The 12,448-nt window shown below is 40.8% G+C and overlaps 1 protein-coding gene across 2 annotated transcripts in view; it reads left to right on the top strand.

The window, feature by feature from the left end:
• ARID4B (AT-rich interaction domain 4B) overlaps positions 1 to 12,448 on the top strand; it is a 402,063-nt gene that overhangs the window by 177,257 nt on the left and 212,358 nt on the right. For both annotated transcript variants that reach the window (XM_069769485.1, XM_069769484.1), the window contains exon 7: positions 3,000 to 3,091. In XM_069769485.1, the coding sequence (XP_069625586.1) occupies positions 3,000 to 3,091 (92 nt within the window). The remainder of the gene's footprint in view (positions 1 to 2,999; positions 3,092 to 12,448) is intronic.

Genomic DNA, 12,448 nt, shown 5'->3' with positions numbered 1-12,448 from the left:
ACGGATATAGACATACAGCTCTGGCGAAAATTAAGAGACAACTGCAAAATTTTCAGTTTGTCTGATTTTTCTCTTTATGTGTATATTTTTTAGTAAAATGTAAATTGTTCTTTTCTAATATATAATTGCCTAGAATACTACTTCCTGCAATTTGTGCCAACTTCCGTGGCTTTGTCCGGAGCTAATGTCCGGAGCTAATGTCCGGAGCTAAGTGACGTCAACAGTGTCCAGTGTCTGATTGGTTGCCGCCTGCTGCGAGCGACCAATCAGAAACGTGCCGTACTGTGACACACTCCGCCCGCCATTTTGGTGTGATTTTTGAATTTTTACCTCACAGCAAGTTTCTACTGCGTGGAGGCGGGCCCAGTGACGTTGCTCTTCAAGCTCCTGCCGAATTTCGTCAAAAAAATGATAATACCATTTACCAAAACTATATATATTTAGTTGTGAAGTGGTTCAGTGACATTTTCACACCAATTTTGAACTTTTGTTTGGTGTTTTCTCCATATACTGCCTATTATTTTTGTTCTTTCTTACTATTATTTATTAATTGTATTATTCTTACATTTGAATAAATAAAGTATATATGGATTCTAGACTCCCGATTCTTTAGAATCGGGCTGCCATCTAGTATTCTATAAACTACTGACAACATGTCTCCGAATTTCCAAGCAATACATTTTGTATTTATTTTTTTAAAATGAGAAATGGTTAAAATAACAAAAAAATGCATTGCTTGCAGACCTCAAATAATGCAAAAAAAAAAACAAGTTCATAATTATTTAGAAATAACAATACTAATGTTTTAACTCAGGAAGAGCTCATAAATCAAATTTTGTGGAATAACCATGATTTTTAATCACAGCTTTCATGCATCTTGGCATGTTTTCCACCAGTCTTTCACACTGCTTTTGGGTGACCTTATGCCACTTGCTTAATCAAGGGAGCTTAGTCTCCAGAAACGCGTTGAGATTCTTACCCATATGGTTTGTGCTGAAGATTGTATTATCCATGTTTAAGTTTGTGAATAAAGAAAACTTTTTTTCACGGATTCGGTGAAGCTGGACATTTTTGTCTTTTGGATATAATAATACATATACTCATGCATAGATATACAACATTCCCCTTACTTAATGGCTCATGGGGCGCACCATACTCATATCCAAACAATGACTCTCAATATTGGAGTTCAATTAGTGCGCTCCTAAAAAATCCACTGGATGAGTGCCCTATCCAAGGCAACCAGCCTAAATCACCAGCCCAATGACCGGAGGAATTACACCCCCAGAGCTTGTATACAGGAGCAATCCATAATAGGAAATCAGTAAGAAGGAAGAGGATATATTACCCAATACAACACGGTTGCATGAACAATGACCGATAGGCTAATAGGCATGGGACCCTGGGATATTTATTCACAGGTTGGTCACGTTTCTTACTTCCCCTGACGAAGCCTCACTTGTGGGGGTGATATGCGTGGGGCCATGTCCTGTCTTCCACCCTGAGTCTTTTTGAGCGTGGTCATTTTTCATGCAACCATGTAGTATTGGGTAATATATCCTCTTCCTTCTTACTGATTATCTATTATGGATTGCTCCTGTATACAAGCGCTGGGGGTGTAATTCCACCGGTCATTGGGCTGGTGATTTAGGCTGGTTGCCTTGGATAGGGCACTCATCCAGTGGATTTTTTAGGAGCGCATTAATTGAACTCCAATATTGAGAGTCTTTGTTTGGATATGAGTATGGTGCGCCCCATGAGCCATTAAGTAAGGGGAATGTTGTATATCTATGCATGAGTATATGTATTATTATTATTATATACCAGGTGATGTATTGAAGTGTGACGTTATTCACTCAGGGTGGGGACAGTTGTATGGTTATTTTAATTATGTTTTAATGTTGTTGTGTACCAATAAAGTGGATATCTTTATATTATAACAGTTGCTGTGGTGTGCATATTGTCCAGTAGTGCCTTATTCTTTTCTAATTCATGCTTGACATTGTACTGGTTGCACCCCAGTTTTTCATATGTCATATATGGTGGTGCGCCTGGTTTTTTCATATTCACAATGTCTGCTGCTTGACCTTGTTGTAATGGACTGCCTTCTTAGAAATTTTAAGGATGGAGGCAACATGACACTCACAGTGTCCCTCTGCTAGTGAAGCCAGAATTGAGCCCCTCTTTTCCTCATTCAAGACTTTTCTTTTCAACTCCTTTGGCGTGGTTAAAAGTTATTTTTTCATTCCAATTACCGGTACTTTTGGGATATTAGTAGCACTTGTTTTGCCATCCAGCTTGTCCTATTGCAAGAGGATTGTGAACACCACAGCAGTGTTTTTTATAATTTCCTTCGTTAAATAAGATTTGGTTCAGGTGATCACCTAATCAGAAGCACATTAAGTAGAATGAGGTGTACTTTGGTTGGAATTAAACTGACACAGGAATGGAATGGCTGTCACACAAGTAGAGAAGCTACTTTTTATAAAACTGTGCACTGGTCTTTTAATTTTTGTCAGAGCTGTATGTAAATGAGCTGTTAAGATCTATGTGCCGGACGCTGATCTGCAGGAACTTTTGCATCCATGGTTTATTTTAAATGAAAGGAGACATTATCATTGTGGACATATAGATCAGGAGAGCGGACTGTCAGTCATTACATGTCTCACCCTGGTAACACCTTCTTTCATTTACAATAACATCCAGAGGCAGATTCACAGGGAGATCAGTGTCCAGCCCATAGCCCTCAACAGCTCATATACATATTACATATTGCAGACATCATTTTATTCGGCATCCTAGGACCTGCGTACACATGTAGACAGCACAGGAGCGTTGATACTACAGACAGATTCTCTTTCTGGCCTTGTCATTAATGGGTTAAAAAGAAAAGATAATTTTTAGTTCTTGATGTATTGTATTTCATTCACAACAAAACATTACATTTACTGAAACTAGTGTGACTGTTCCCTGATCGTATGTTTTCTTTGTTTCCCCAGACATTAGACCAACTTCCTCTGACCAACCCAGAACATTTTGGAACTCCTGTAATAGGAAAGAAAACAAATCGGGGAAGAAGATCGAATCACATGTGAGTGTGTCCTCTGGATTGAAGTGTAACATTTATTATTATTTTATTATTATTTATTTATATAGCACCATTAATTCCATGGTGCTGTACATGAGAAAGGGGTTACCTACAGGGTTATAGATATCGTTTACAGTAAACAGGTTTACAGTGACAGACTGGTATAGAGGGGAGAGGACCCTGTCCTTGCGGGCTTACATTCTATAGGATAAAGGGGAAGAGACAGAAGGTAGGGGTGAGGCGGCGGCTCTGGCGGCGGTGAGGCGGCGGCTCTGCCAGCGGTGAGGCGGCGACATGGTTATTGTAGGCTGTAGGCTTTCCTGAAGAGATGGGTTTTCAGGTTCCGTCTGAAGGATCCGAGGGTGGTGGATAATCGGACATGTTGAGGCATGGAATTCCAGGAATTCCATTTATTCAACAATTTAGTATTTTAATTCAACAACCCAATATATTATGAGATAGCTTGAATTAGAGCTTAGCGGCTCAATTAGCTGCAAGATGTGATACACAGGCCTTTCCCTTTTCTGCGCATTGGGAACGACCTGTCAGTCACTTGCAGCAGTGCGGGGAAGATCCAGCTGGATATTTAGAGTATATTATCTCTGAAATGTCAGAGCATTTCAGGGAAAAATATACCTAGCTGTAATCGAGCAGCCATGCTGAGTCACACTGTCCATGGTTTAGTCACTGTGAATCAGATGACAGGTTCCCTTTAAATATATTTGATATATTGGAAGAAAATTGGACATTACCATGAGAGATACAGTAGGAAAACAAGGGCCATAACAAATCTAACTCTGACTAGTGACATGTATGTCTAATTAGGAAGATGATAGCGTATCTATGTAAATGCTGCAGCTCTTAGATTGAAAGGTCCCATCTATGGGTCAAACCTTTCTTTATATATGTTACCTGTGAGATATGGGAAAATGATATCTAATTGATATCATTTTGATATCTCATGGAATTCCCTATCAGATACAGTTTGGCCCTAAAATACTTTCTCCAAACTCAGCCCCCACCTTTGGCATTCCCCCCAGGCCAAAAGGGAAGTCAAATACACATCAAACAATGGGGCCTGATTATCCAGTGAAGGCACTTCCTTGGACAGAGTAGACCAATAGCTTTTTTAATTAGCTCAAGCAAATAGGCCTTTGAAACTCTCTCCAGGGGGAAAGAGGGTGGGGGGAGAAAGGCATAGACGCTGTGACCCCCAGCACCAAGTCCAGCAATTATCACAGGGGTGTAAACTCTTGTGCAGTTACCAGCCAACTGGCTTCCTTTAACTCAGGCTGACACGCAGGCATTTTGGCACCGCAGATTCCAGGGTCAACAGCACCAGGCTCTGACATATTTAATCTAGGAAATGACCTATAATAAAAGAATGCAATATCTCTGAACCTAGCCGAGCACATAATCGGAATCTGCATTCCTTTCCCCACAAGCCCATATTATGCAGCCACCTCTAGAACTTATTGAGTTGAAAAGCATAGCTGCCAGGAATTAAATACGGTAGCTGTACTTGGTCTCCGTGCACAGATAAAATCCAGCAGAATCCAGTGGCGCCACCATCCCATTTAGAGCTTTGGGTGGAAAGTTATGGGCATCCACGGTTCTGCCGGAAAACCATGCTCTCAGATATGGGAGGAGAGAGGCTGCCCAGGCGTTGGCACATCGTGTTGGAGGGAGCAGCCTAGGGGATAATAGACAGCTCCTTATTTTGGACTTAGTGTTTTCCACTGGCAGGAGGTCCGTTTGCTGACATAGCCAGAAAATTATGTAACAAAGATTTGGACCAGTGATTCATCAGCGTCTCCTTGTGGTCACATGCTACATAACACGGTAATTGTAATCTATCTGTATCCTACCGTTGTACTACACTCCTAACTGTATACTTGTATATATATATACCTATATCTTTCTAGTGCGCCTTTCGGCGATTAAATATGAAATTAATCTTGTGCTGCTCTTTTATCTTGATTCACAAATCTTCACGTCTGCACACTCGGAATTGGTGGCAGCATACCATACTGTCAGAGTTCCTCACTAACAGAGTGACGGCCGGAAGGTTTATATATATATATCCCCAGCCTGGACTGGTGATATATATTCTCCCTCACTTGGAGTGCCTCAATAACTCATACCTGTAAGGGAAGCCTATTCAGCGATTATTTTCCCTCGATGCAGTTCCCTAACTGACGTGGGGTATGTGGTGGCGCCAGAGAGCTGATCACTGCTGGGTCATTCTCTCCCCTCCGGAGAGGTGAGTGAGGTTGACACACCCCTTTCCCTGTATGATCCGTCACATTACCTATTATAATTACTTGGATGAAAAAAGGAGAAATTCTCACCCTTTCCTAAACAAAGTTGTTTATAAATTGAAATAATAAACTACTAAAAAATGGATGCTAACTTTAAGACCTCATTCAGATGTCCGTTTTTCACGTATATCTGCTCTCAACTGTATTGGCATCCAACTGATGCAGTTGAACCTGCGATGACTGGCGCATCTTTTGTTCTATTTTGGATATTGCTATTTATTGCTTTTATGGTATGCACCTGTACACCTGTATTACGATGGTTGATGGTGGATTGCTAAAAGACTAAACAGGTGGTATACAGTTGCTTCAGCCAAGGATTAAGTGCCGGCATTCCTCTGCTATAAATTTTCATCTGTATTGTCATTCAGCCGATACAGCTGAACTTGCGATGACGGGCTCACAGTCCCCATAGCGGCCAGGTAGCTGAGCAGGGAGATAGAGTCTCCCTGCTCTGCCACAGAGTTTTAACTGTATGGGCGCGCTGTGTACACCCATACAGTTAACAGTAGTGTAGCTCCGGGTGAGCCTCTCGGATCATGGGGCCCAGGGCAATCGCCTCCTCTGCCCCTCCGGTAGCTACGCTACTGCAATAGTGCTACTTACATGTCTGTGTTTTTTGCAGACCATGTGTGTGTAAAAAAATATCACAGAGACATGTCCGTTATTAATCTACAGATATTAATCTACAGGTCATGGGTGCTCTAAAGCTGTCCCGCTGCTGCAATGAAAGCACATTTTCCGGGAGGGAACTTTATGCCTCTGGCTTTTAGACATAGAGACGTGCTAGCACAGCTCCTGTCACAACTTAGTATACAGCGATCATCTGTCAGTCAATGTCCCAGGACGTGCTTACAGCTATTGATTACTGTATTTTGAGCTGTGACTGAAGCTGCATTGGTCGTGTCTCTATGGCTAAAAGCCAGAGGCTGCTGGGAGGAATAAGGTTAATTTCCTCCCAATAGCTGGGCTTTCAAGGCTGGGCAGCTTTAACATGTTATTAACTTGCAGAATAACCCCATATATGCAGATTAATATTGATTTGTGAAATGACAGATTCCCTTTACTGTGACTCTTAGCTTATACAAATACAGTATAACTCATCCTAATGGTGGTTGCAGGCACCAAGTTTTATCATGTACATTGATCCCTGAAGTCACAATGATCCAGATTACAATATTTTCAGCATACTTTGGTCTTCCTCTGACATTGTACCTTAAAGACACATATAACAAGCATTGTGAATCTGCAGCATGTACGGTGCTTTGTATTCATACTCCATGAATTTTTCCACATTTTTTCATATTGCACCCACAAACTTAATTGTATTATATTTGGATTTTATCTGATATGCCAACACAAAGTTGCAAATATTTGTGAAGTGTAAAGACAATTATACATGGTTGTTTAATTATTGTAAAAATATCAATCTAAAAATAGGGATGTGTATTTGTATACAGCCCTCCTGAGTCAATACATTGTAGGACCACCTTTGCTGCAATTACAGATGAAAATCTTTTGGAGTATGTCTCTACCAACTTTGCACATCTGGAGGCAGAAAGTTTTGCCCATTTTTCTTTGAAAACTAGCTCTAGCTCAGTGACATTGGATGGAGAGCCTCTGTGATCAGCAATTCTCAAGTCTTGTCACAGAGTCTCAATGGGATTTAGGTCTGGACTGTGACTGGGCCATTCAAATACATGTATATTCTTTGATCTAAGCCATTGCATTGTAGCTCTTGCAGTTTATTTAGCGTCGTTGCTGAATCTACACCCCAGTCTCAAGTCTTTTGCAGCCTCTAACAGGTTTTCCTCCAGGATTGCCCTGTATTTAGCTCCATCCATATTATCATCAACTCTGACCAGCTTCCATGTCCCTTCTGAAGAAAAGCATCTCCACAGCATGGCACCATGTTTGATGGTGGGGATCGTGTTTCCAGGGTGATGTGCAGTGTTACTTTTCCGCTACACATAGCTTATTGCATTTAGTCCAAAACGTTTTACTTTGGTCTCATCTGAACAGAGCACCTTTTTCCACATGCTAGCTGTGTCTCATACATGGCTTTTTGCAAACTTCAAACAGGACTCCATATAACTTGCTTTTAAAAATGGCTATCTTCTTGCTACTCTTCATAAAGGCCAGACGGATTTGTGAAGTAGCCTCTTAGCTACTTCTCTATTTAGTACTTTCCTTGCTTGGGACGTCAATTGACGTGGACGGCCATGTCGTGGTAGGTTTGCAGTTGTGCCATACTCGTTACAGTTTTGAATGATGGATTGAACAGTGCTCCATGAGATGTTGAGAGCTTGAGTTATTTTTATAACCTACCTGTACCATACTCTAACCCACAACTTTATCCCTGACCTGTCTGGTGTGTTCCTTGGTTTTCATGATGCTGATTGATTTCTAATGTTTTCAAACAAACATCTGAGGCCTTCACAAAATAGCTATAGTTATACCGAGGATAGATTACACACAGTTGACTCAATTTATTAATCCTGTGACTTCTGGATGCAATTGGTAACTCTGGATTTTATTTACGAGTCTCAAACTACAGGGGGTTGAGTACAAATGCATGTCACAATTTTCAGATTGATATTCATAAAATATTTAGAAAACCATGCATAATTTCCTTTACACAAATACATGCTGTTTTGTGTTGGTATATCACATAAAATAGATTTGCATTTGTGGGTGTAACGTGAAAAAATGTGGAAAAGTTCAAAGAGTATGAATACTTTTTTAAGGCACAGTATCATTAGCTAAAATGTCTAGCCAGTCTGTATTTACATTTCTGTAGTGAAACTCCTGCATGATTGTCATGCATGCACTTGTAGCCTGGTGGTGCCTAAATAGCATACAGTGCTAAATGTACTGTACTGCTCTTTTTCTTGTGCCTGGTTGAGGTTCTCCTTTTGACACCAGGTGAGGACTGATCTATGTTATTTTTCTGTTATACTGGTTTCATGTTCATGACCCTGCACACACTTCCGAGTCCCGGACACTGAAAACTTTGCTTACCCTGAGAACGAAAGGGCTGCAACCATGTTTGTGCTCCTGGCTTGACTGGAGATGCACTTCATCTGGAAACTGGAGACATTCTGAACAGAGAAAAACTGAAGGGAATGAAGTGTTGAAAAAAAAAGTGAAAAGAATGCAGACTCTGATCTTTTTCTGAACATACATAGCAATTTACATTTTCCAGCAAGTATTTCCAAAGCTACTATATAATTGTCTAAGGGTCACTTCCGTCTGTCTGTCTGTCTGTCACGGATATTCATTGGTCGCGGCCTCTGTCTGTCATGGAAATCCAAGTCGCTCATTGGTCGTGGCAAAATGCCCACGACCAATCAGCGACGGCCATAGTCTGGCAGCGAAATGGCCGCTGCTTTACTGCCCTGCAGTCAGCGCTGAGCACTCTCACAGGGTTAATGCTAGCGTTAAAGGACCGAGGTGTAACGCACTCAGTTAATGCAGCTATTAACCCTGTGTGACCAACTTTTTACTATTGATGCTGTGTATGCAGCATCAATAGTAAAAAGATCTAATGTTACAAATAAGAATTAAAAAAAAGGTTATTCTCACCTTCTGACGACGCTCGCTGTCCTCGACAGTACAAGCGGCAGGTTCCGGTGCCAAGGATGCATGTGACCGCGACGTCATCACAGGTCCTGCGCTCATACCAACCCTGGGACCGGAAGCTGCCACGTGCACCGCACACAGGCGCCAGGACTTCAAGGGGCCTTCGGAAGGTGACTATATGTTTATTTTTTATTTTAAGACTTTTTTAACCACGCATATAGTGCCCACATTGCTATATACTACGTGGGCTGTTGTCGGTTCTGTTACATACTACGTGGCTGTGCAATATACTACGTAGCTATGCAATATACAACGTAGCCATGTTATATACTACATGGCTCTGCTATATGCTACGTCGCTGACCAATATACTACATAGCTGTGCAATACACTACGTAGCTGTCAATACACTACGTGACTGTTATATACTACGTGGCTGTGCAATATACTACGTGGGCTGTGCTATATACGTGGGTTGTGCAATATACTATGTGCCTGTGCAATATACTACGTGGCTCTACAATATACTACGTGGCTATGTTATATATTACATGGCTCTGCTATATACTATGTGGCTGACCAATATACTACATACCTGTGCAGTACACTAAGTGGCTATGTTATATACTACATAGCTCTGCTATATACTACGTACGCTGTGTTACATACTACGTAGCTCTGTTATATACTACCTAGCTATGTTATATACTAAGCTATGTTATATACTACGTCACTGTGCAATATAGTACGTAGCCTGTGCTATATACTACCTACATATTCTAGAATACCCGATACGTTAGAATCGGGCCACCATCTAGTGTAACACATAAGAGCTTTTTTTCATATGTGTAACCCCAGTTCCAAAAAAGTTGTGACAGTGTCTAAAATATATAGTAATCAGGAATGCAATTTGAAAAACTATTATAGCCTTTTTTATTCACTAAATATTTTTCCATTTAGTTTGAAAAAAAATATTACATTTCATTTTTTCGTTTTAATAACTAACTAATTTAGAAATTGATGGAAATGACAACTTAAAAAAGTTGTGACAAGGTTAACAAAAGACTGGAAATGAATGGTACTAATGAAAAACATCTAGAGAGTCAATTTTCAATTACCTTACACGAGCATGATAGAAAGGCAGAGTCTCTCAGAGGTAAAGATGGTCAGGGGTTCACAAATCTGAACATCTGTGTCTAAAAATTGTGGAACAATTTCAGAAAAATGCAAATGCTCCATAATGAAAAATTGGAAAGACATTGAATATCCACCATTTACAGTACATAACATCAAATGATTTAGGGATTCTGGAGAAATTCATGTGCCCAAGCAATAAGGCGACTGTCAATATTTGATGCTCGTGATCTACAGGCCCTCTGACGGCACTACATTAAAAAAATGCATGACTCGATTGTAAAAGTCACTACATGGGCTCAGGAATACTCCCAGAAATCATTGCCTGTGAACACAGTTGACCATACAATCCTCAAATGTAAGAATAGTCCTCTCTCAAAACTCCAGAAATTGGTCTCCTCCCTTCCCAGACAATTACAGACTGTTGTTAAAAGGAGAGGTGATGTTACAGAATGGCAGACATGGCCCTGGACCAACTTTTCTTGGGATGTCTTGCTACCATCAACTTCTAAGGCTAGTTTCACATTTGCGTCTATGTGCGCAGTGTATCATCCGCAACCGCATGCAAAAATGCATGCTAACAGTGTGTTTTATCCACATCAGCTAACTGATGACGGCAAAGATCCGCAGTGTTTGCATGTGTTTTTGCTTGCGTTTGCGCTTTTTATGCGCATGCGTTTGATATTTCCAGGAGGGCGTGTCTCAAAACAGTTCCTGGACATGCGCAGTCCGAAGTACGTAAGCGCATCGAACGCATGCGTTCCCATAGACAGTAATGCATTTTTTTAACACACTCATCCGCATGCCTGTGCATATTTGTCTGATTTTTGAAGCTTCGAAAAATGCAACAGGTTGCGTTCGCCACACCCCGCCGCACATCGTGAAAAAACGCATGCGTACGCAAAAGCATGCGAACGCATACAAACACTTGTCCATGCGTACACCATGTTAAAGATAGGTAGACATGATGCATGCAGATCTATGCAGATCATACGCTGCGCACACAGACGCAAATATGAAACCAGCCTAAATGAGTTACTTTTTCCAAGGAAATTAAAAATTATCTAACTTTCATATTCTGTCTGATATGTAGTCTAAGTTGTGTTGGAGAAAATATGGCTGTAAGCGATTCCCAAATCATTGAATTCATGTTCTCTTTACATTTTAAACAGCATCTAACTTTTTAGGAATTAGAATTGTTCGGGTACGTTCCCACGATAATGAATTGCTGTGATTTTGATGCTGCGTATTTATGCAGCGTCAAACCCACAGCAGCGAACTACGACAGCATAGTGGATGGGATTTCTAGAAATCCCTTCTCCACTGTGCGTGCATGTGCGCCTGTGGATCATCCATGGAGACTGACATGCGTCTTTCAGGACTGCAGCATGTTAATTTCTCTTGCGGAGACTCTAGTTTCCGCAACAGATATTTCATCAATAGAACATACTGAATGCGTAAATCCGCATGGTTCAGTGAACACGTGCGGATTTACAGTTGTGCTGAAAAGTTTACATACCCGGCAGCATTTTTGCTTAGGTAAAATGGGCCGTTAATAAGGGCACCCTTAGCTTAGTGGCTAGGGCAGGGAGAGCTTTACATATGGCTCTGATCGATCATACGTGCAACCTGTGCAGATGTACTGTGGCCCAGAATGTAAGGGAATGCATGATCTTCTGCAGCTTTCTATAGACTATTACATTGCATGAAAAAATTGAGCTAATGTAATTGCTAATAATTACTGTTGATTTTTTTTATAGAACTAAGGGAAAACCCCATTAGACATCGGATAGCATGGGGCTCTGCAATACCTGCACAGGAACCCTCAGCTGGTTGCATTACACCACTGATCCTTACATTTTTTTTACTCATTCTAAGTTGTTATTATGACTTTGATTACTATAAAATCAGTTATTAATGTTCTGGAGTTATAGTATTATAACCACATGAAAATTAATATCCGGTTTCATAGTAATCAAGACATCATCCAAAATAAGAAAAAAAAGACTATTAAAGAAAATAAGCAAATGACTATAAGGCTTCTATTGAACGCAGGTACAGTTGTGCTCAAATTTACATACCCTGGCAGAATCCAAATGACCCTGATCAAAAGTTCACATTCCCTGGTGATTTTGGCCTGATAACATGCACAGAAGTTGACACAAATGGGTTTGAATGGCTCATCTTGCCTCACTTGTGACCTGTTTGCTTGCAATCAGTGTGTATGTGCATAAAAGCTGAGTGAGTTTCTGGGATCCAGACAGACTCTTGCATCTTTCATCCAGCCACTGACGTTTCTGGATTTTCAGTCATGGGGAAAGCAAAAG

The sequence above is a fragment of the Ranitomeya imitator genome, chromosome 5, assembly GCF_032444005.1.
Source record: "Ranitomeya imitator isolate aRanImi1 chromosome 5, aRanImi1.pri, whole genome shotgun sequence".
NCBI lineage: Eukaryota > Metazoa > Chordata > Amphibia > Anura > Dendrobatidae > Ranitomeya > Ranitomeya imitator.
The sequence above is the reverse complement of the archived record's forward strand: the minus strand, read 5'-3'. Positions and strand labels throughout refer to the sequence as shown.